The 25,850-nt window shown below is 39.8% G+C and overlaps 1 protein-coding gene across 1 annotated transcript in view; it reads right to left on the bottom strand.

Moving 5' to 3' along the window:
• Nucleotides 1-7,908: 7,908 nt before the first annotated feature.
• LOC124615479 (protein bicaudal D) overlaps nt 7,909-25,850 on the bottom strand; it is a 121,116-nt gene continuing 103,174 nt past the window's right edge. The window contains exon 13 of the mRNA XM_047143403.1: nt 7,909-8,942. Within this exon, the coding sequence (XP_046999359.1) occupies nt 8,793-8,942 (150 nt within the window). The 3' untranslated portion in view covers nt 7,909-8,792. The remainder of the gene's footprint in view (nt 8,943-25,850) is intronic.

The raw sequence follows: 25,850 nt of genomic DNA, 5'->3' as shown, positions 1-25,850 counted from the left end.
CCAGCAGTTGCCAACGTTTTCATGGAACATTTTGAGGAACATACACTAAATTTGGCTCCCCTTCATCCATCTTCACTTTATCATTATGCTCACAACACATTTATAGTCTGGCCACAGGGTGTAAAAGCTCTTGAGCATATCCTCAAAAATATGAACAGTATGCACTCAAACATCCAGTTCATTGTCCAGACCGAGAAAGAAGGAAGGTGCTACTTTTAGATGTGTCGGTACAATGAAAGTCTGATGGATGCCTCAGCCACTCAGCGTACCGCAATCTGATGCACAATGATTTATATCTTAGTGCCCAGAGTTTTCATCATCCAGTCCAGGAGAGAGCAGTTTTTAAATGGTACACATAGCAAAACCCCTTTTTGACTAGAACCACTTAGATTCTGAAATTAAACATCTGAAGTACATGTTCCGAAAGAACAGCTTTGGATCAGTGTTCTGCAATAAAGGAAACTTGAAAACACTGAGCATTCACATGATGAGCTACTGAATATGTTCCTTCCTTTCTGCAGCCCTACATCCAGAAAAATAGGAAGAGTCCTGGGAAGACAAGGTGTAAGACATATTTTCTGACCTCTTTAAGCAGAAAAAGGAGATGCTAAGACCTACTGAGGATAGTCTCAGTCTCAGGATCCCTGGGATTTATAACATTCCTTGCGAGTGCAGTAGGAATTACATCAGTTAGTTCTGCACCATTTTCAGTCATTGTGCAGAATATTAGTGGCATATTAAAAATCAAGAACTGGAGAAATCTGCAGTTGCTGAGTACAACCACACAAAAAATGCGAAATACTATTCGACAAAACAAAAATTTTGTGTCAGGCTCCTACATACTGAGATTCTATAATTAAAGTGGCTGTAGGAATAAGAATTATGACAGTGGTTAAAGTTTTAAGGTTCTGTGCCCTGTCAAATGTTTTTACAAAGATTTTAGGGAGAGGATTTTAATTTGCTCACTGTGTGACAAGCTCGCCCATATTTTATGTAAGTGGCCAGCCAATAACAATTTCCTGTGACATTCTTGTTGCTATGTTTCCCCTTTCCTTAGGTTTTACTTTCTTATGTAGCATTTTCCTTCTTTTCCTGCTTTGTTTGAGTGTGTGCTTTAGTTTTCTTAGGTCTGTCCACATTCGTTCCTTTTAATGTGCGTCAGGGCGCTGATGACCTCGATGTTGAGCGCCCATAAGCCCCAACACACCACACCACCACCACCACCACCAGAACTTCAACCATGACAGCAGATATTGTGACAGGAACTTCAACTGTGACAGCAGATATGATCTTAGAGGGTATGGAAGAGAGCTCTCAATGCAGAGAAAAGGCTGAGATATTCGTTGCAATTTTTATGTTACTACAGGTGTGGTGGTGCCACCAGCACAGACACTAATACCACCCGTGGCAGCATTATGTAATTACTGACCAATCAGACGCTGATATATAAGCCCACCACATAAGCAGTTTTGACTGTCAGTTGCTCCCGACAAAGGTGTTGGAGGTACATCAAAAGCTTAAGGTTTTACTCTGACTGATGCAGCAGGAAGTCCGAGAATGTTTTATACAATAACTACAAATGTTGTACACCCTAACTACATGACTTTCAACCAACCACCGTTTTCCAGCAAAATGGTGCACCACCACACTGGGGACTACGTATTCAAGAGTTCCAAACTGAAACATTTGCATACCGGTTGGTTTGAAAAGGGTGGCTCAATTCCCTAGCCACCTCAATCAGCAGATATCATTTCCCTCAACTTCTTTCTATGGGGGCAATGTCAAAAATATTACGCTTCAAACAGAAATACAGGACGTCACTGACCTCTCTTTATGCCCTTTGAACAGCTAATTGAGACATGGCAGTGATAGGTTCATTCACTGATCGCATACGTTGCTGATGTACTTGTTTCCTGAATCATAAGAACTGAGTACCAAAAGAAAGAGGTTGGAAACAAAAGGTGTATGGATGTGGTCATTTATTTTAAGTGTTTGTACCAAACACTTAGGTAAAAACTGCACAGTGATGAAGAGTTATGGATCGCGAGATATTTCAGTTTTAATTAAGTACAGAAATCATAATCCGTGGTAGCGCACAGAGGCCGGTGGCATCCATCGATGTGAGATGGCGCAACAAAGTGCCCAAGTATACCAAGTCATCATGATGGGGTTTATAGTGCATCATCTGAGAGTTTTCTGGATGCCATCACAAAAATTTGAATACTGAAAACTAAAAGTCAGATGAAATTTACAAGGGCAGGCACCCCTTGGTAATAAGAAAAGCTAGTGGAAGATTCCAAGGCAGGAGCAATCAGGGAAAGAAAAATAGTCCATCCAGAAACCACATTTTATGAGAGTAAGAATGAAGGGAGAATCATTTCAGTGTGTTCCAGAAGAGGAATTTGTTAGGGCAGAATTGTCTTGTCAATTGTAACCAGTTTCAGTTGTGCAACCTCCTTTAATTCTGATGAGAGCTATCATGAACTTTGCATAAATGTTGTAACATGTGTACACCAACTTAATTGGAGGACATAAAGCCTCAATAACCTGTTTGATTTTGCCAAAGTCTTTTCTTTCTTTCGTGATGTACTGACTCCTTGCGTAATGTTGTATTCAAGCAAAGTTCCATCAGGTTTCACATATGGGAACACAGCATAACAATAATGGCATCACAAGCAAGGGCAGGTAGGTTAACAGGTGGAGTAAGTGTGGCTAGAATTCAGGTAGGTACACAGCATCCGAAGGTATGTCTGTGTTGCAACTAAGTCACAAATTCCTTTTATCCTCCATTTACTGTGCCAGGCAGGTTGTTCTGTATTAAGTTGTGGACCTGAGTTTTGGCCTACTCTCTCTCTTGGTCTAAACCGATGTATGCTGGAATAATTTATCTGCGAAGTTACGTATGACAGGTTTTTATTCTAATTAGTATCCAGTTGCTAAATCATTTCATAACTGAGGGGAAGTAAACCATGTTCCCTAATCATGCCTATATAGAACTGTCTTAATCTGAGCAAAAAAGTTGTGTGTGTTATTTTGTAATAATTTTCATTAATCTGTCTTTTTTTTGCCTCTGCATTTTGAATTTGCAAAGAGGATTTATGTACACCCTGCATTTTACAATTCAGTAAGATTATATTAGCACACATGTGATTCTTTCTGCCAAGTCACTGAAATGTAAATTCAGAACTTCCATATGTCTAGGACAGTTTTCTGTTTATAGTAAGGTGGTCAATTGTATCTTTGTGCCAGGAAAGTTTCAAGAAATGGCAGCACTTTTGGTGCTCCTCTTTCTTTGCAGAGTCTTTAAAGGTATGATGCCTCTCAACATATTATCGAATACTAAAACATTGTATTCCATGGTCTGTAAAAATTTTATTACTTGACTGAACCTGGAATGACATAAAAAGCAAATAATTTGTGAGAAAAAATGCTGCCAAAGCTGTAACTAATCCTTCTGAAATTTCATTCTGGACAAAACAGAAGCTGGAGAAAAAAATGTACTTTTCTCAGAAGCCACACACTGCTCCAGCAACGAGTATCTAAATGAAATAAATAAATTTATTGCCATAAACCTACTTCTTAGCATCTATTCAGGAAATCTGAGAGGAAAAACTCAATGCATATATGAACTGTAATGTGATAATGAAAAGGTGGACACAACAGGTGGAAAAATGTTTTATAGTACATTCTCGTTTACAGATATCTGTGGGTCTGGTTATTTGTGGAAAGATGTCAATGACATAAATTTCACAAAACTAACATTAGTGCTCTCCAAAGATGCCACATTGTCGAGTATTATAGCCAGTGACTTGGATTTATGAGATAAAATTATGTAGTACATAACAATAAAATTCCGCAAGATGACAAATGTCTCTTGAATCACAACAATGTTTCATTTTTATGAGCACCATATAATTATGGGAAGAGAGTATGGAAGCATCAAAGTATCTAGTAGAAACATACTGCTTCCTATAAACATTTTATTGCAATTCAGGTGTAATGAAGAAGTGCAGGTAAAAATGAACACAAAAACTTTTTGTTTAATGAAAAGTTTATATCTATTTTTGATTTCATAATACAATTTCAATAAACTGGCAGGTTTAACCTGATATTGGTCATTTTTTACAACAGATCAATGGACTGTGTGATCTGCTCTAGAGACATTATATAAAAATTAATAAACTGCACAGCAGTTTAACAAAAAGAGAAGACATCAGAACTGTCAAAAGTCTAATGAATTCTGTAGATCTTCTATTGGGCATCTTTCTTACACTGCATGTCACAAAAATGAGATAACCAATTGGTGTATAGAGAAAAATACAAGTCCAATGCCCATGTCCACCTCCTCCCAACAAGAAAATATAATGGAAGTTTTTCACTGAGTTTGAACAATTCTTTTATCTTTTGGTTGGCTTTCAGAAGAAAAATACCATATACATTCTCCCTCTGAGCTACACGTATACTATATATGCATATACTCACATTTTTGAGAAATTTGCTTCCAAAAAGAAGAAAATGATTATTAATATATATATATTTATGGTTAAAACATCAACAATAAAATAACAAAACATTTCTTTTGTACCAAGTACACAGTATTAAAAACATTACAAATAATATGCACTCATACCACAGTCAATTAATAACAATAAATAATAAGATACAATTTGCTGCCACCATTAATTTTGTGTAAGCTATCTGTTAAATAAACTCCAAAGAAAACAACATTTTTGGAATGGTTTAACAATTCCTGTAACACTATTCTGAAGAATCATTTCCAAAATCAGCTAAAAACTGTGTAGTAATTAATACAGGGTTACTGCACACAACTATGAATCAGTCTTTAAGCACTGCACTTAGCAAGATACGAAATGCTCTTTAAATCCTGCACTTAAACAGTAAAAATTCGATTTAAGTTACAATTATTAGATTCTAAGGTACATTGACTGAATCAAATCACATACGGGTTTGTAATATGGGAAACTACACAATAACCAATACCATCTCTTCTTGTATACATTAGCTTTTCGCCTCAGAGTACAGCAGAAAATTTTAAGTTGTTTATAAATTAATAACAAAGTGTACGATATGGATAATTTACACAGAAAATTATAATACAAAAGACAAATACAAACATCGGAATCTTTAAAATATTTAATCATTATTCAATAGCTACCAAGTCATCAAAATGATTACAGAAACGTTCTGCAACTAAATGCTGCACCGAAAGTACTAACTTTGTCTCTCATAGCCCCACATGCACCAACACCCTTCCTTATGTGCACACTGCACTAACAGGTTCACACATACATATGTGGAAATGTATGTGTGCGCACACACACACACACACACACACACACACACACATACACACACACACACACACACACACACACAGAGAGAGAGAGAGAGAGAGAGAGAGAGAGAGAGATGGACAATTTTTTGTAGAGTGTCTATCCTATAAGGGGACGGACTGTACTGTTCCGCATGGCTCGGACATATACAGCACATATTGACTGGCTCTTTGAAAGATGGACTATCGGAACAGAACAGATGGGTAGATAAAGGTCAAAACTCCAAAGACCTTCACAACAATTGTCAAATTTGGCTGCCTCTGCACTATCCTTGTCCTTTTATCATTGTACAACAGCAATTGGATACACATATGTGCACCATATGCATAAAATACATAAAACACAACCATTCAAGTATATTAAAATGGGAGCCCCAGAGTCAAAATAACTGACATCATAAAATACAATTTCTTCACAACAGTAATTGGTACAAATTTCTTGATAAACACTATACAATATCCGAGCAAAACAGCTGCTTCAAGTACGATTCAGGACTAGTTTTTAATCAGCTTTAAGTCAATTCATTAATTTAATCACAAATGTTATGATAAAACTTACAAATTAACCACATAATGTCTAATAATGATAATAAAAACGATAAAAATACACCCTCAAGGTTCCAACGAACCAAGTTTTGCTAAAATATTATGCAAGTGAGAAGTATACAGAAACACTCTACCACATCCCACTACAATGAAACTACATTAAAATGCTCCAACATATCTGCTCATCTTACAGTAAACATTGGACATTGTTACATTTTCTAAAGTACCATTTGACAAAAAATACTGCAACAAAGTAAGTAAAAGCAGTCAGTTTCACTGACCAATATTTTGCCCCCACCCCCTTCTTTTAATGGCATTAGATAGCAATGACTGCATTAGCCATCTCATACTTTATATTGTACAATTAAGTATCTGCACTATTTCCATGGCAACAAATTAACATTTTCTGCCTAAGTATATTTTGTTTTAAAAAGCATTTTTATGATAGCTTTTCTTTACAATTCTGGCACTGCTTTCTAAGTAGTGACAAACTTTTATCTGGATTAAGACAGTAGACATACAAGCATCATATTAAAATCTGTTCAATTTGCAGGAAAAAATATTAATGTAGATCATACCAGCATCATATTTCTGTTGCCCCTATGTATGGCATCCAAATTTTAACCATTTGTTTCACTTGTTACATATATATTAAATAGCTGATACTGAATTTCTATACTAATCAGTCATTACGGAAACAAATATTATTTCTTGTACAGAACATGTTACATTCAGTCCCCCACAAATAGTTAAAGGCTACATTACAAATCCATTGTGAACAGGGAGGGCTGAAGGGGTGAGGGTGTTAATGATATCCCTAAAAAGTCAAAGCATTTGCCCCTGGCACTATAGTTTCACCATAATTTAAAATACAAATGGAATATGGCAACAGACAGAACCTCGCAAATGAGTAGTCCCAAAAAAGGCAATATTTGGATGAAGGAAAAAAATCAGTTAAAAATGGATCAGCACTGTGTCGTTATTTATAGCCTCTTATTTGGTCTTGTGCATATTTAATGTATGGCATAGAAACAAACAAAATCAGCATAAAATCTGGAGGCTTACTAACACTATTAGTTCTAGAATTTAACATGCCATTGATATTGGTATCATTAGAGACGGTAATACACTTCCACGATCTTTTTAAATTCCTATTTGTTTTAGGATAGCTGACTGGATAAAACTCACAAAATGGTTTTTAACAAGATAAATGAAAAGTCTTGAAAAAGAACAACAAAACTGATAAATTTAGTCATAACTGTAGTAACCATACGTCATCCACGTTGGCCCGTTGTTTTAGTTTGTAATTGCAGTAATACAAATACTCCAACGTCTTATAATAATCTGTTATTGATTTTCTCCCGTGTAAAGAGCAACAAGAATGTTATTAATGGCTGCACAAAATATAGTCATCAGTAAGTAACATCATATTACTACCACCAAGAAAGGAATGAATGAGACACACAAAAAAATTGAAAAATAATAGTCACAGGAACACAGTAATCCATTTTTGAACCATGGGTTTTCTTTATAGGCAATGTACAATTAAAAAATGGATATACTAGCTATTCAGACATTCTTCCCTATTTTGCTATGTTCTTCCATTTCTAGCACATGCAGAAAAAAATTCTGCAATATATCTTACTATTTTTACGGTTCTGGGGAACTAGCACATTTTACATTGTTACCACAAGTACTGACACAATAAAACAAATAAAAAGGTAAGACAGCACACAGTATGAGTATTTACAAGGAATGCTCATGTACAATACACTAACAGATTCTATACAAGGATTTCATGATCAACAAATTTATGTATACAACAGCTTCAATATTTACAGCAATTGAATGGAAGGGTACGTTTATTTTGGCATGTTTTAGAAACCACCATTGAAAAGAGAGTCCATAACATATTTTCAAAGAAATAAATAATATGGATGAATCAAACAATGGATGAACAGACAAAATGCAAAGCCACTAGAACATGTGCCAAAGTCAGGTTTGGGGAGGGGGGGGGGGGGGGGGGGGGGGGGGATATGAGATAGACAGGTAAAGATTCACTGCAACAGCTAGAAAGAATTTGCCTCATATAAAATTACATTATCTTCAAGTTGCTGCAGTTCAATATTATGCTTTAAGGAAACATTCGGTGTCAAAGTGGTTTGTGCAATAAGTTGAGCTGCTTAGCGGAAGCCATGATTAAGACAACCAGCAAGTAAATACATAAATAACTTCATCCATAAAAACAGGAAATTAAGAGGAAAATCCTTATAGTCACGTTTCTTTGAACTATGTACTACCCAAAATCATATCTGCAAGATCCATCCAATGGTGGTTTGCATATATGGGCATTTTAAAACTGCCCAGGGTAATTCAACGCAAATTGGTATTCTCAATATGAACTTGATGTCAGTTACACCAACTACCTAGGTTTTGCAGACTCATGGTCATGAAATTAGATTGCACTGATGCCTCATCAAATGTTGTACTCCACACAGAAATTTCACTGATGAGTTTAATTCTTCCTATTTATAATGGAAAACCATTACGCCTGGATTCAGAAGATGGTAAGAAGCGTACATGTTGGCTGTCAACTAATTACGAAAACAATTGTTAAATACTTATCAGCTAACTAATATTTAGTACCACAAGAATTCTTGCTGATAACACGTACCGCTCTAAAACTGCAATGTTAGCATATGACATGCCTAGTTCACACTATACAGGAAATATGAGGACACTGCCACAGCCAACATAAAAGCCACATCCATAGCGATGTTTGTAATCTGTACTGAAATGTGTGTAGAGTTCACCACATGGAAGAGCTCCCAGCAAGTGCAAGGACACAGGTAAAAAGGCGTAGACGACCGCCAAAGCCATGTCGGAGGCGGGGCTAGAAATGGTCTCGACCACCACTACTTGAGTGTGATCTGCTCCCTGGCTGAGGAAACCTAGGTTTGCTGCCACCTCGGCCCCCACCACCTATGCCTGGAGTTGTATGTGTATGAAGGTGTCTTCGAGCATTTCGCATCTCACGGTCAACCTGAAACATAAATATGTTATACCTTATTGTAGCGTCAGAATAATACATCAATGTTTAGAGGAAATAAAACACAAAAATTTATTGTTTTCTCTTATTGACTAAGTATATTGCTTTCCCGGACCACAGTCTAAATTTTTTGAGAAAATATACTTCCGAGTTTTATTTCAGTTATTACCACCTCAATAGTATTGTGTATCAAAAATTTTGTTAGTATGTGGACTACTGCTGTAAGAAGTAATGATTCTGGTAACTACCAATTCACACATCTTACAAGTTGAGAATACATCTACAGTTGTGTTTTTCAAAATGTGTTACTGAAACCAAAGCAGAGGTTAACGAGCTAGGATCAGTCAGATAGCAGTCCATGCAAGCAACTGCAATAGGACTGAAAACTTCCAAAATACACAACTTGCTGAATGAGTCTCAATGCAAAAACATCATTGGGGTAAAAGTAGCATCAGGTGTACCACAAGAAAATATGACATGCCCCTTACTATTGATGATTTACATGAATGAGTGGCCATAACAATGTCAGCAATTGTTCTCACAGACTGTTTTCACATTATACAACTGTATAGTGGGAGGTCACCTAATTAGAAATTATTGTAAACTGCAAGAAGCCAAGTAAATACTCAATGCTTGGTGCAAAAACTGACATGTGAATGTGATGAAATATGCGTAAATGTGTTAAAAGATCTGGCGTAGTTTGCCTGTACAATTGAAAAACAACTACTGAATTTGATAAATACTATGAAATATACATAAGTACATACCTAGAGCAATTTAACAAGGATGACATCACAAATATTCTAGTGGGAAAACAGTAGCCAGACAGATTCACTATAAAAACCCGAATGAAATTTGAATCCTCCATGAACGAAATAAACTAGGAAACTCTTCTACCATTTATTATGAATTACTGCAAATCACTCAGATACACTTACCATGGCCTTAAAAGAACACAGAGGACATGTTGAAAGAAAATCCATGTGGTTTCACATATTTTGTCTAGTAAGCAGCAAAGAGAATCACAGAATACTTTCAAAAAATTCACTGGAATTAGCTCCTAGAATGATGATGTATTTCACATTATGTTTATTCTTTCTTTTCACATGTGAATGTTCCAAGACATATCAGCAAATACATTCTTTCCCACGGCACACATTCATTTATGATGCTCACTATGATAAAATTAAGGGAAATTCAGGTATATAGAAATGTGTATCACCAGTCATTCTTTCCCTCTACCATCTGCAAATGGAATATGTATTGAGGGAGGAGGGAGTGGTGCAAGTTCACTGTTACACTCTATGTTGCAGACAGTATTTTAAGCACACGAAGAGCAAATAAAGGTAGCAGCAAATCATAAAACTAGAATCAAACTAGTAAGGAGATTCTCTGAGTAGCATGGGCAATACTATGTATTAACGCAATTTCTTCTTTTGTAGGCAACAATGAACAGTGACATATATTGATGATTTTTATATATTCATGAAATGGTCAGCTTCAGGGGTGATCTACAATGAGTGGTAACTGATGAAATCTTCACAAGTCAAGATCATTAAAAAAGCATTTTATTGGATGACTAGTTTCGACAGTGCTATGCTGTCATCATTGAATCTTATGCTTTTGTATTTTTACAACATATTATCCATACTGAAGTAATTTCTTGTTAAAGAAGATTAGAAAGAAACAAAGTCACATTCAATATTTACTCCCAAATGAAACAATGAAATTATTCCATTGCAACTTGTTCTAGTTTCTGAAAGCAGTAGTGTTGAAAAATAAAATGCTAAACAGAAAAAGTGTATTAGTGCTGTTGTTATCTAAAGTGTCTTTGGTTCGGAAATCAGTGAACTATACAGTCATAAAAACTTTCATACCTCATTCAGAAAAAACTACAGAAAACATAAATAAAATTTGGATACAGCATCGTACTTTTCAATAGTTATTTGCTTCCACTTGATAAAAGTTGATGTACAGGGTGTCCATAAAGGAATGTTCCACTTTTGATGGTATAATATAACAGTTTAATTTAGATTACTTACAATGGATCAGACATCAAATTGCAGAAAACTAACTTAGGTTTTCTTACAAGCATGCACCTTTAGTTACACAGCACACATCCAAACTAAAATCCAAATATTCCCAAAAGCCACAAAGGAAAAAATTGCATGGTGTGAGGTAAAAAATTGCATGGTGTGAGGTAAAAAACTGCATGGCGTGAGGTCAGGTGAATGTGGAAGCCATTGTCGTATTGACTATTATGAGAAACTCAGTGGTCAGGAACTTCAACATTGAACAACATCCATATAAAAAGATGACACTGGGGACACTGTTGACAAATAAAGTTCTGAGGTTCACATTCTAACTGGGGAAAGAGCCACTCTTGCAACACCCCAGATAAGCCTCATCTATAAGGGAACTTAAAAAAAATGTTTAATTTTGGGCAGTCTCTTCAATAATGTACAAGTTCATGAGGAGGTTCGAACATTATGGGTAATTTGCCTTCCCGTTTAAATGAAAAGTTGCTTCATCACTGAACACCAATGATCAAGGAAGAAGTCATCTCCCTCCTGCAACACTTCACTTGCAAAGTTATGACATACACCACAGCTGTCTGGTTTTAAAGCGTGTACCAACTGTAACTGGTATGGATACATGTGTAAACATGTTCCTAAAACCTTCCTTGCTGTCAACTTTGGCAACTGAAGTTCTTGACTTGCTTTCTGAACAGACTTTCTTAGGATTACAAAGGCAAGCTGCTCTGACAGGTTAAACTTCCTCTTCAGACACTATTGGTCTCCTCATGCTTTTTCCTTTACACACACATCAAAAATGGTTAAAATGGCTCTAAGCAATATGGGACTTAACATCTGAGGTCATCAGTCCCACAGACTTAGAACTACATAAACCTAACTAACCTAAGGACATCACACACTTCCATGCCTGAGGCAGGATTCGAACCTGCAACCATAGCAGCCCAGCCACGTGGTTTTGGACTGCAGTGCCTAGAACCGCTCGGCCACAGCGGCCGTCTACACACACATCCAGTCGTTTCATACTGACTACACCAACAGCGGATGTTGTTGCCACAAAGGGGATCACAAATAAATTTAATGAAATGCATAATGAACTATAATTACAGAATCACTCTAAGCAAACTGCAGAACAAAAAGCTCCTTGTACTCAGGAGTCACCATTTTGCGTACCTACTGCTGCATGAGGAGAAAAAAAAGCAGTACTTGTGAATGCGCTTATCTAAAACGGTTTGAATTACTCTTGAATAGTGACCTTGAACCAACCCACTACAATGCCTATAGCTGACGACACTATTAAAATTTATAACTGGGAGACTTTTTTATGGTCACCCTATATTTACATATCAAAATACTGATGATTTATCCAAATATGGCATTGCAAATGAACCAAGAATATTTTATCCAAGGGCATTGGTTACCCCAATTAAATTTCTTAATCAATGGCAGAACCGCGTTTATTGTCAAAAACTAATTTTATATCAGAGCTGTGCTCTTGAATACCAAACACACAGCATTAAGGTAGAGAACTGCACTGCTGCCATATTACACATTTCCCTCAAGCCATGTTTGTTTACATAAAAACCAAAATACTTAAAGCAATACAGTATTTACACAATTACTTCCATTATGGTATATTAATTCAGTTTCCTGCTAAAATTTGCTCTCTTAGGTACACAGTATACACTGCAATGTTAAATGCAGTATATTAATGATTTTCAGAGAAAGAAATGTTTTACTGTTTTTGCAGTGTCATTGTCAGCATCACATTTTCGACAGAACTGTTCAGTACCATCCACTGTTTTATTCAGTTGAATGAGCATCTAAATAGCTGCACACATTTTTCATAATGTTCCACATTCTGATATAATGTGGACAGGAACTGCAATGCTGATGTCACTGTCAAATTTGTCGTCTACGTTGATGAGAACTTTGGAGCTTTGAATGATCTCATAAACAGGATTCTACAGTCACCACAGCTACCATCACCACTCCTGCCGCCGCCGCCGCCACCACCACCGACTGCATATAGTGACACTGTAGGGCAGTCTAACAAGGCAGAAACTGCTCTGTTTCAATATCTGCTGATTTTTGAGATGCCAATGAATCTGGTACTTCAGCAAATCTTGCAGGGTGAAATCAATTTTCAGTCATCTGTGGGGTCACCAAATTATATGCAAAGGGCAAAATATGTAATCCATATAATAAACTGATAGAGAAATAATCTTTTGATTTGTTTCTGAATAAATATCTTCAAGATCAATTGCTTCAAACAGTGAAAATTCAAGTTTGTGTGTAATGACGTGATCACATCACTGTAGAATGCTTGTATTTAGAAGATGAATATAAACTTCATAGCTTTTAATTTAGTATTTAGGTGTTCCAGGTGTAGCAGCCACCATTCATGCTATTTTATGCACTGTCTCTGCAAATGGTATTTTATTACATTTTTGAACCATTATGGTTTTTAAATTATTCCAAGGACAAATAATGATAACTGCCTGATCCCTCTGAATTACATACTATCAGTAATGCAATTCTTTCCTTAGAGAATTTCTCTCCTGAACATGATTGTCACTTAAACCATAGTTTCATGAGTAAAATAAGCAATTTCATTGGTGCCGGAGAAATCTTTTGTCTTAGATTTTCAAGTACTAAAGGCAGTGTGGACTAGTTAACAGAATGTATGTGAGTTTAAACAGTATTAATAATTTTAAGCTAGCTAGCAGCTTCTGTAGGAGTAAGAAATCTCGTGGAAGCTCCTGCATTCTTGTTGACTCTTCAGTAATTTGTAAAGCGGGAGAAAATTTTAATTATTTAAATGACGAGAGTGTGTTTGAGAAGTGCTCTATAGAGTTAAGTGTTCTGAATACAGCGATTACAGTAATTTATAGAATTACTGGTTGTGCTGTAACAAGAGTGTTCTTAGCTGTGAAAAAAGTTGTCATTACAGCAAACTTCAACTTAAATGTGTTAATTGAAAGCAGTGACTCAAAAATCAGAAATCTGACAACATTTTAAACTTTTCTGAAGGTATTAGAGAATACAGCAGGTCAGTGATCTGCATTGATAATATTATTATGAATTACCAGTTTGAAAATGAAAATAAGTACTACTTAGGTCTAGGTACTTTGGATCATGCAGCTATGTTAACTGTATTGCCAAAAGAAGATCAATTAAACCTTCCAGAAAAGCACATAAAAATGAATTTCAGTAAAAATAATATGGATTTATTCTGCAGTAAACTAAGTATTGTAAGCTGTTCTGTAGATCGTTACAGTTCAAGTGCCATAAACTATGACAAATTCTTAAATTAAAATATATATATATATATATATAAAAACAAAGATGATGTGACTTACCAAATGAAAGTGCTGGCAGGTCGACAGACACACAAACAAACACAAACATACACACAAAATTCAAGCTTTCGCAACAAACTGTTGCCTCATCAGGAAAGAGGGAAGGAGAGGGAAAGACGAAAGGATGTCGGTTTTAAGGGAGAGGGTAAGGAGTCATTCCAATCCCGGGAGCGGAAAGACTTACCTTAGGGGGAAAAAAGGACGGGTATACACTCGCGCACACACACACATATCCATCCACACATATACAGACACAAGCAGACATATTTAAAGACAAAGAGTTTGGGCAGAGATGTCAGTCGAGGCAGAATTGCAGAGGCAAAGATGTTGTTGAATGACAGGTGAGGTATGAGTGGCGGCAACTTGAAATTAGCGGAGATTGAGGCCTGGTGGATAACGGGAAGAGAGGATATATCGAAGAGCAAGTTCCCGTCTCCGGAGTTCGGATAGGTTGGTGTTAGTGGGAAGTATCCAGATAACCCGGACGATGTAACACTGTGCCAAGATGTGCTGGCCGTGCACCAAGGCATGTTTAGCCACAGGGTGATCCTCATTACCAACAAACACTGTCTGCCTGTGTCCATTCATGCGAATGGACAGTTTGTTGCTGGTCATTCCCACATAGAATGCATCACAGTGTAGGCAGGTCAGTTGGTAAATCACGTGGGTGCTTTCACACGTGGCTCTGCCTCTGATCGTGTACACCTTCCGGGTTACAGGACTGGAGTAGGTGGTGGTGGGAGGGTGCATGGGACAGGTCTTAAGCCGGGGGCAGTTACAAGGGTAGGAGCTAGAGGGTAGGGAAGGTGGTTTGGGGATTTCATAGGGATGAACTAAGAGGTTACGAAGGTTAGGTGGACGGCGGAAAGACACTCTTGGTGGAGTGGGGAGGGTTTCATGAAAGATGGATCTCATTTCAGGGCAGGATTTGAGGAAGTCGTATCCCTGCTGGAGAGCCACATTCAGAATCTGATCAAGTCCCGGAAAGTATCCTGTCACAAGTGGGGCACTTTTGTGGTTCTTCTGTGGGAGGTTCTGGGTTTGAGAGGATGAGGAAGTGGCTCTGGTTATTTGCTTCTGTACCAGGTCGGGAGGGTAGTTGCGGGATGCGAAAGCTGTTGTCAGGTTGTTGGTGTAATGCTTCAGGGATTCCGGACTGGAGCAGATTCGTTTGCCACGAAGACCTAGGCTGTAGGGAAGGGACCGTTTGATGTGGAATGGGTGGCAGCTGTCGTAATGGAGGTACTGTTGCTTGTTGGTGGGTTTGATGTGGACGGACGTGTGAAGCTGGCCATTGGACAGGTGGAGGTCAACATCAAGGAAGGTGGCATGGGATTTGGAGTAGGACCAGGTGAATCTGATGGAACCAAAGGAGTTGAGGTTGGAGAGGAAATTCTGGAGTTCTTCTTCACTGTGAGTCCAGATCACGAAGATGTCATCAATAAATCTGTACCAAACTTTGGGTTGGCAGGCCTGGGTAACCAAGAAGGCTTCCTCTAAGCGACCCATGAATAGGTTGGCATACGAAGGGGCCATCCTGGTACCCATGGCTGTTCCCTTTAATTGTTGGTATGTCTGGCCTTCAAAAGTGAAGAAGTTGTGGGTCAGGATGAAGCTGGCTAAGGTAATGAGGAAAGAGGTTTCAGGTAGGGTGGCAGGTGATCGGCGTGAAAGGAAGTTCTCCATCGCAGCGAGGCCCTGGACGTGCGGGATATTTGTGTATAAGGAAGTCCAACCCCTCGTCCAAGTCATGGGAGATGGGCAATGGCACAAAGTAGGGGACTGCCTATAGGGGCGATGTACAGCGGGGACTTCGTGTGCCCCAGGACCGCTACGGTAGCTGGGAAGGCCCTATGGGAACCCTGAAACGTGACGGCTAACGGGGCTCTGGTGAAGCTGCGATAGGCCTAGCAAGCCAGTAGTGGATAAATCAACTGCTTTTAAAAAGGGAACATGCCTCGGATCACGGAACGGATTTAAAGGAAACCGACCAAGCAATGGAAAAGGATTACGAGATGGTTTACGACTGGGCACCTTAAACGTAAGGACTCTAACTGGGAAGTTAGAAGAAATTGTAGAAATGATGGAAAGGAGGAAATTGGACATCTTGGGACTTGCTGAGACTAGGTGGAGAGGAGTTGGTGAAAAACCACTAAGTAAAGGATGTAAACTGTACTGGATAGGGAATGAGAGGGGAAGAAATGGAGTGGCAATAGTGGTCAGAGGGGGGTCTGCAGGAGGAGGTGGAAGGTATCAATGATCGAATGATAAAAGCCAGAGTACGAGTGAAAGGAAAAAGCATTGAAATCATCGAAGCATATGCCCCAAAGGTGGGGTGTACAAAAAAGGAGAAGGAGGAATTTGAAGATGACATGCAAAAGCAGCTAAATGGAGGTAATCAGATTATAATAGGGGACCTCAATGCACATGTTGGCACAGACAGGAAAGGATTCGAGGAGATAATGGGACCAGAGGGCTGGGGGAACCGAAATAGAGAAGGAAAATTGTTGCTGGAATTCTGCAAGAGGAATGGGCTGGCGATCGCAAATTCCTGGTACAAGAAGAGAAGTAGCCACAAAATAACTTGGTACAGTGGAGACTGGTCCCAAACTTCAGTAGTAGACTATGTACTAGTGGATAGGCAGATGATGAGCAGCCTCACAGATGTTAAGGTCATTCCATCTGAGGCCTTAGACAGTGACCATCGGCTGTTGGTAGCCACCCTGAGAGAGAAAAAAGATAGGAGGGCAACAGATATACAGGAGAAAAGGTTGAAGACATGGATGCTGAAAGAGGATGAACGGAGGACCCAGTACCAGACACTGATCAGGAAGAAGCTGCCAAAGGAAGATCAGAGAACAGTGGAAGAAGAATGGGGAGATTTTAAGAGGGCTCTAGTTGAGGCAGCTGAGTGTATGCGGAAGAACTAGCACAAAGAGGAGAAGTAAGGAAACCCCATGGTGGAACAACATATGTAAAGAGGCAGTACTTCGAAAGAACAAAGCCTTCAGAGAATGGTTCCAGACCCGAACAGAGGAAGCTGGGGTAAAATATAAGGAAAACAAGAAAGCGGCACAGACCATAGTAAGGGCGGAGAAGAAGAAGTGGATGGAAAAATGGACAAGAATGTTAGAAGAGGACAGTGAAGGGAACAAAAAAGTACTTTACACCATGGTAAGAAATAAGAGGAACGACAGAAGCGAGTGCCTGAGGATCATGGATAATAATGGAAGAGTTGTGGAGGAAATGCATGAGCTCAAAAAGATTTGGAAGGGGTACTTTGAAGATCTGTTGAATGCCGCCAAGCGGGTAAATAACAGCGATGGAGAGCCTAAGGCAGCAGACGATTATAATAGTGGGGAAATTGATGATCTAACTTGGAATGAAGTGGAAGAAGCCATAAAGAGGATGAAAGGGGGCAAGGCACCAGGTTGGGACGAAGTAACAGTGGATATGATACGAGCAGCAGGAGAAGTAGGAACCCAGTGGCTATACAGAGTGCTGAGGGTGGTGTGGAAGGAGAACAGAATTCCTGAGGATTGGAAGAAAGGAATTATAGTCCCGATCTTCAAGAAAGGGGATAAAAGGAGATGTGAGAACTACAGAGGAATCACCCTGCTATGCCACTGTGGAAAAATCTATGAAAAGATCCTGGAGAAGAGAATAAGAAGCAGTATTGAAAGTAGACTGCAAGAGGAGCAGTATGGTTTCAGACCGGGAAGATCAACAACGGATCTCATATTTGCGGTAAGGCAACTGCAGGAAAGGCACTATGAGTACGGGAAGGACTTAATCATGGCCTTTTTAGATATTGAGAAGGCGTATGACAGTATCTGTAGGGACAAGCTCTGGGATGTGCTGAACGCAAAAGGGATAGATGAAGAGATAACACAAAAAGTCAGAAAAATGTATGAGGGAAGTGAGAGTTGTGTGAAAGTGGGGAGGGAAGGTACTGCATGGTTCAAGCTGGAAAATGGGCTGCGACAGGGAAGTGCACTTTCGCCTTTATTGTTTATTATTGTTATGGATGAAATCCTACAGCAAGTATCAGATGCAATTGGAGATCATAAAATGAAAGCAGTGCTTTTTGCCGATGACCTGATGTTATGGGGAAATTGCGAGAAGGAGGTGCAAGAGCAGTTAGATGTATGGGAGGCAACGGCAGCACAATATGGAATGCATTTCTCTGCAAAGAAAAGTGAAATAATTGTCATAACAAGGAAGAAGAATAGGCCAAATGTGGATATAACTTGTGGAGGGGAAAAACTACAAGTGGTAGAGAACTTCAAGTACCTGGGAAGCATGATTGAAAGTAAGGGGGGAAACGCAATGGAAATTAATGAAAGGTGCAGAAAAGCAGGGCAGTTCTACAAATGCATTAGGGGGCTTATTTGGAGCAAGGAGGTGCCACAGAAATCAAAGGGAATTATATACCGAACCTACTTTGTCCCCATATTGGCATACGGAAGTCAGACATGGGTAATGCACAAAAGCGACAAAAGTAGAATACAGGCTAGTGAAATGAAGTTCCAGAGGAGCAGGTTGAGTGTAACAAGACGAGACAGATTGCGAAATGTGTATGTGAGGGAAAGACTAAAGGAGGAACCAGTACAGGACAGGATAGAAAAATCAAGACTGCAGTGGTATGGACACATGAAGAGAATGGATGTTTGATCTGCAACTGGAGGGGAAGAGGCCCAGAGGAAGACCAAGAGATAGATGGGTGAAGGGAGTGAAGGAATGTGTGATGAGAAGAGGAGAGAACTGGACGAAGGTGGAAGAGGGGGAATGGTGGAAAGACAGAACACGATGGAGAGGCTTGTGTTCCCGACAGACCCAGCCAGTGGCTGGAAACTGTCCAAGATGATGATGATGAAGTGGCATCAATGGTTACAAGGATGGTTTCCGGGGGTAACGGATTGGGTAAGGATTCCAGGCGTTCGAGAAAGTGGTTGGTGTCTTTGATGAAGGATGGGAGACTGCACGTAATGGGTTGAAGGTGTTGATCTACAGAGGCAGAGATACGTTCTGTGGGGGCTTGGTAACCAGCTACAATGGGGCGGCCGGGATGATTGGGTTTGTGAATTTTAGGAAGAAGGTAGAAGGTAGGTGTGCGGGGTGTCGGTGGGGTCAGGAGGTTGATGGAGTCAGCTGAAAGGTTTTGTAGGGGGCCTAAGGTTCTGAGGATTTCTTGAAGCTCCGCCTGGACATCAGGAATGGGATTACCTTGGCAAACTTTGTATGTGGTGTTGTCTGAAAGCTGACGCAGTCCCTCAGCCACATACTCCCGACGATCAAGTACCACGGTTGTGGAACCCTTGTCCGCCGGAAGAATGACGATGGACCGGTCAGCCTTCAGATCACGGATAGCCTGGGCTTCAGCAGTGGTGATGTTGGGAGTAGGATTACGGTTTTTTAAGAAGGATTGAGAGGCAGGGCTGGAAGTCAGAAATTCCTGGAAGGTTTGGAGAGGGTGATTTCGAGGAAGAGGAGGTGGGTCCCGCTGTGACGGAGGACGGAACTGTTCCAGGCAGGGTTCAATTTGGATAGTGTCTTGGGGAGTTGGATCATTAGGGGTACGATTAGGATCATTTTTCTTCGTGGCAAAGTGATACTTCCAGCAGAGAGTACGAGTGTAGGACAGTAAATCTTTGACGAGGGCTGTTTGGTTGAATCTGGGAGTGGGGCTGAAGGTGAGGCCTTTGGATAGGACAGAGGTTTCGGATTGGGAGAGAGGTTTGGAGGAAAGGTTAACTACTGAATTAGGGTGTTGTGGTGCCAGATTGTGTTGATTGGAATTTTGAGGTTTTGGAGGGAGTGGAGCTGGAAGTGGGAGACTGAGTAGATGGGAGAGACTGGGTTTGTGTGCAATGAGAGGTGGCTGAGGTTTGCTGGAAAGGTTGTGAAGGGTGAGTGAGTTGCCTTTCCGGAGGTGGGAAACCAGGAGATTGGATAGTTTTTTGAGGTGAAGGGTGGCATGCTGTTCTAATTTGCGGTTGGCCTGTAGGAGGATGCTCTGAATAGCCGGTGTGGATGTGGGAGAGGAAAGATTGAGGACTTTTATTAAGGATAGGAGTTGACGGGTGTGTTCATTGGCTGAGTTGATGTGTAGGTGAAGGATTAGGTGGGTGAGGGCAATGGATTGTTCAGTTTGGAACTGGTGTAGGGACTGATGGAAAGAAGGGTTGCAGCCAGAGATGGGAACTTTAAGTGTGAGGCCTTTGAGGGTTATGCCAAATGTCAGACAAGCCTGTCCCATGCACCCTCCCACCACCACCTACTCCAGTCCTGTAACCCGGAAGGTGTACACGATCAAAGGCAGAGCCACGTGTGAAAGCACCCACGTGATCTACCAACTGACCTGCCTACACTGTGACGCATTCTATGTGGGAATGACCAGCAACAAACTGTCCATTCGCATGAATGGACACAGGCAGACAGTGTTTGTTGGTAATGAGGATCACCCTGTGGCTAAACATGCCTTGGTGCACGGCCAGCACATCTTGGCACAGTGTTACACCGTCCGGGTTATCTGGATACTTCCCACTAACACCAACCTATCCGAACTCCGGAGATGGGAACTTGCTCTTCAATATATCCTCTCTTCCCGTTATCCACCAGGCCTCAATCTCCGCTAATTTCAAGTTGCCGCCACTCATACCTCACCTGTCATTCAACAACATCTTTGCCTCCCCAAACTCTTTGTCTTTAAATATGTCTGCTTGTGTCTGTATATGTGTGGATGGATACGTGTGTGTGTGCGCGAGTGTATACCCGTCCTTTTTTCCCCCTAAGGTAAGTCTTTCCGCTCCTGGGATTGGAATGACTCCTTACCCTCTCCCTTAAAACCCACATCCTTTCGTCTTTCCCTCTCCTTCCCTCTTTCCTGATGAGGCAACAGTTTGTTGCGAAAGCTTGAATTTTGTGTGTGTGTTTGTGTTTGTTTGTGTGTCTGTCAACCTGCCAGCACTTTCATTTGGTAAGTCACATCATCTTTGTTTTTAGATATATTTTTCCTACGTGGAATGTTTCCCTCTATTATAACCATATATATATATATTTAATAATAAATATTTTCCTTCTAGATCTTTGCAAAAGAAAGTAACAAGTAAACTAAACCAGATTATACAAGGAATAAAAATGTGTAGTGGCAGAAAGGGAGAACTGCACAATGAGTTAAAATCAAACGGAAATTCTGATCTTCACAATGTTATGAAAAGGTTAGATTGCTACTCACCAAACACAGATGTTGAGTCACAGACAGGCACAACAAACAGACTGCTATACATGTGAGCTTTTGACCAAGAGGTCTTATTCTAAAATAGAAACATACACAAACAACTCACACACATGACAACTGTCTCTGGCCACTGATGTTGGACTGCAAACAACTGCACCTGATGGGAGAAGCAATCTGGGTGGTGCAGTTAAGGAGGAGGCTGGGGCAGGAAAGGGGAGGGGAGCAGAGGGGAGGGATAATAGGGTAGGAGTGGGGGATGCTGTAATCTTTGTATGTTAGAGGACGTCAGGGACATGGTGGGGTAGGATAGGGCTGCTACTAGGTGCAGTCAGGTGGTTTGAGAAAGAGTGGAGGGTGAAAGGGGAGTGGAAAGAAGGGCAAAAAAAAGTGTTGGAATAAAAGACTGTGTAGTGCTGGAGTGGGAGCATGGAAGGGGATAGGTGGATGAAGGAAAAGAATGAAAGAAGGTTGAGACCAGGGGGGATTACACGAACATAGGATATATGGCAGCGAGAGTTCCTAACTGTGCAAACAAGAAAAGCTGCCTTTGGTAGGAAGGATCCAGAGGGCAAACACTGCGAACCAGTCACAGAAGTGAGGCTCATCGTGTTCGGCAGCATGTTCAGCAACGGGTGGTCCAGCTGTCTCTGGGCCACAGATTGTCAGTGGCCATTCACATCTACAGACAGCTTGTTGGTTGCCACACCCTCAAATAGACTGCAGCACAGCAGCTGCAGCTTAGTTTGTACATCACATGACTGCTTTCACAGTTAGTACTGCCTCTGATGGGATAGGTGATGCTTGTGACTGGACTGGAGTAACTGATGGTGGGAGAATGTATGGGACTGGTCTTGCATCTAGGTCTATTACAAGTACATGAACCGTGAGACAAGATGCTGGGAGAAGGGCTAGAATAGGGATATCCTGTACATTCAGTGAGCAGCAAAATGCCACTGTCTGAAGAGTGGGTAGTATATTCCTCCCTTCAGAGCATGACAGGATGTATTCCAAACCCTGGCGGGGAATGAGTTTCAGTTTCTCCAGTCCTGGGTGATACTGAATCATGTGGGAAGTGTGAGAGTGGACAGTGGGAATGTAGGACTTGGTAGGTGACTGGAGCGACAAGGCATTGGAGATCTGTTTCTATATACGGTTGGGAGGGCTACTTTAGGTCTGTGAAGGTCTCAGTGAGACTCTTGGTATATTTGGAGTGCGTCTGCTCATCGCTACAGATGTGGCAGCAACAGATGGCTTGGCTGTACAAAAAAACTTCTTAATATGGAATGAAAGGCAGCTGTTAAAATGGAGGAACTGCTGGCAGTTGGTAGATTTGACATATATGGATGTACTGAGGCCATCTTTGAGGTAGAGGTCAACATAGAGGAAGGTAGCTTGTTGGGTTGAGGAGGGCCAGATGAAACAAATGGGGGAGAGGATATTCAGGTTCTGGAGAATGTAGGTAGGGTGTTGGCCCACATCATAAAAATATCAATCAATCTGAACCAGATGAGGGGTTTGAGATTCTGGGTGTTTGGGAAAGATTCCTCTTGATAGACTATGAATAGGATGACAAAGGATGGTGCTATGTGGGTGCCTATTTCGTACCATGGAATTGTATGTAGGTAATTCCTTCAAAGATGAAGTAATTGTGGGTGATGGTGGCCATGGTGACTAGGAAGGAGATTGTTGGTTTGCAATCAGTCAGGCACTGGGAAAGTTAGTGTTCAATAGTGACAAGGCCATGGGTATTAGGGATGTTAGTGCAGAAGGAGGTGGTCTCATCCTTTCCGAAGGCCTTAATTTTCACCCCACTCCCAAAGTTAATCATGTTCGACTTGTCAAAGATCTTCTCTCCTTCTACATTTTCCCACAGTGGGAACACTTTTTTGCCAATAACCCTAACAATCAGACTCAACCCTGCTATCCTCCCCCCCCCTCCCCAACCCAGACTTGTCCCTACTCCCACCACCAAGATCACTTCTCCCATCAGGTGAGGTTGCTTGCTGTCCGGCCTCAATGCCCAGAGACAGTGGGCATGTGTGTGTGTGTGTGTGTGTGTGTGTGTGTGTGTGTGTGTGTGTGCGCACACTTATGTTTTGTATTTTGGAAGAAGGCACCTCTTCACCGAAAGCTCAGATGTACAGCACTCTTTCTGTTGCACCTGTCTGCTGTTCACCGCATGGAGGAGACCCTGAGTTGCAATCTATCATTTTCACAATACTGTCGTTATTCCATCCTGGTTTTTCTGTTGTTAGAAATGCTGATTTTGTTATACTAATACTATAAAATACTATAAAGCTGTATTCAGAAAAGTTCAAGTGGCATGTGTAAAAAAAAAAAAAAAAAAAAAAAAAAAAAAAAAAAAAAAAAAAAAAAAAAAAAAAAGCAAATAGTGTATTCAACCTGAAACACAGAAATAAGACAAAAGTAGTGTGATCTGTTCAGTCAAGATTAGGAGCTGCAGTCAAAAGTCAAGAGATTTTGAGAACTAGATTTGAAAATGATACTGCAGTAAATCCACCTCAGATGTCAAATTGTGTCAATGAATTCTTCTTAAAATTAATGAGGCCAATATAAAAATGGCAGCCTATTAAGATCAGGCAAATTTCTTAAGCTTTGCAAACATCCAGAACATATCTTTTAAACTACTGGAAAAAAATCACCCAACAGAATGTGGAAAATAAAATATAATTTTTAAAAAACTTTGCCTCATCTGGATGGGTTCAAATACCCACATCTGTAATCAAGAGTGTCTATAATACCACTTCACAACCAGAGTCGATTATTGTAAATCAGTCTTTTGAGACAGGTTGTTTTCCAAATGTACTGAACTATGCCGAGATAAAACCTTTTTTCAAAAAGGTTTCAACAGAGGATATGAGGAATTATTTTTTAACCACAAAATTGCATTTCAACAGGGATGCAAATGCTATCAATGAGTTTATTAAAAAATATGCTTCACTTTAGATAAGGATAAAAAAGTCAAAGGAATATTCTATGATCTAATTAAAGCTTGAACTACTCCTTAATTCTCTACTAATTACAGATATGTGGAATTAGGGGCACTGCTTTAAATGGTTCAAGTCTTACATAACACATAGGAAATAAAGAAAAATTGTAACTTCAGTTTCAAACAGTTACACCCCAAATTGGAAAACAATTTTCCAAGGAGTTCCACAAGGGTTGAAAGTGGGTCCCTATTTGTTCCTTTTCTGTCTAAATAACATACCAATGCTATTGATGTCCATTCAAGTTTATTTGCTGATGACACATCAGTTCTAACTAAAAATGTGATTCCTGAAGAAGTGTCAAAAATACTTTAAAAAAAGGACTTGAATCTTGGTTCCATCAAAATGGACTGAAACTAAATGTTACTACTATCAAAATTATGCTAAATGATTAGCTTGGAATGAAATAAAGGTAACTTTCAATAATCAGGATTCACAAGAAGAAAACCATGTAGAGTTCTACCATTGCCACTTTGAGGCATTTATTCATCAAATCTTTTGGGGAAATTCAGCAAATTTCACAAGACTCCTAGCATTACAAAAGAAAATCATTACAAACGTGTGTTGCCAAAAATTGGATATACTGTCGATGCTATTAAAAAAATAAAATACTATCTATTCCTTTCCTTCGCACAAAGAAGGTAGTGTTGTTCTTATATAAAAATCAGTATACACATCACTCTTTCCATTTTGACTGCAACTACAGCACTCACAGCAGACAGAATTCTAAACTCTCGACACACTCTATGCCCAAACACATGAATATATAGTGCTAGAAAATTACAATGAAGTGACAAGCAGTAATATAATATGACTTTGTAGGCTTTCTGGACATTATAAGTCTTTGAAGTCTCTTTGGGTTTACTGCCGGATCCTAAAATCAATATTTTGGCGATCAAACTGTTTGCCATCTTCAGGAGAATGCTGTTTCTGCTGCTAAGTCCTGCTGAGAACTGATCAGTTCTCAGTGGAACTCAGCAGCAGAAACAGAATTCTCCTGAAGATGGCAAACAGTTGGATCACCGAAATACTGAATCTAGTTGATTTTAGGATTCGGCAGCAAACCCAAAGATACTTTCAAGGCAGTAATATATTTGACACTGAGCTTGGTTCACTGAAAGTATTACTCTTTACTCTTCTGATGGAAAATTGTTATTATTCTAGTGAAGAATTCACTGAAGACAGTTTATCAGTTTTAGCAAGATAATTATACATTTTATTTTTTAGTATACTGGAAACCGTAGTATGTATCTCAGCAG

Source organism: Schistocerca americana, chromosome 5, assembly GCF_021461395.2.
Source record: "Schistocerca americana isolate TAMUIC-IGC-003095 chromosome 5, iqSchAmer2.1, whole genome shotgun sequence".
Taxonomy (NCBI): Eukaryota; Metazoa; Arthropoda; class Insecta; order Orthoptera; family Acrididae; genus Schistocerca; species Schistocerca americana.
This window is presented reverse-complemented; position numbering and strand designations above follow the sequence as displayed.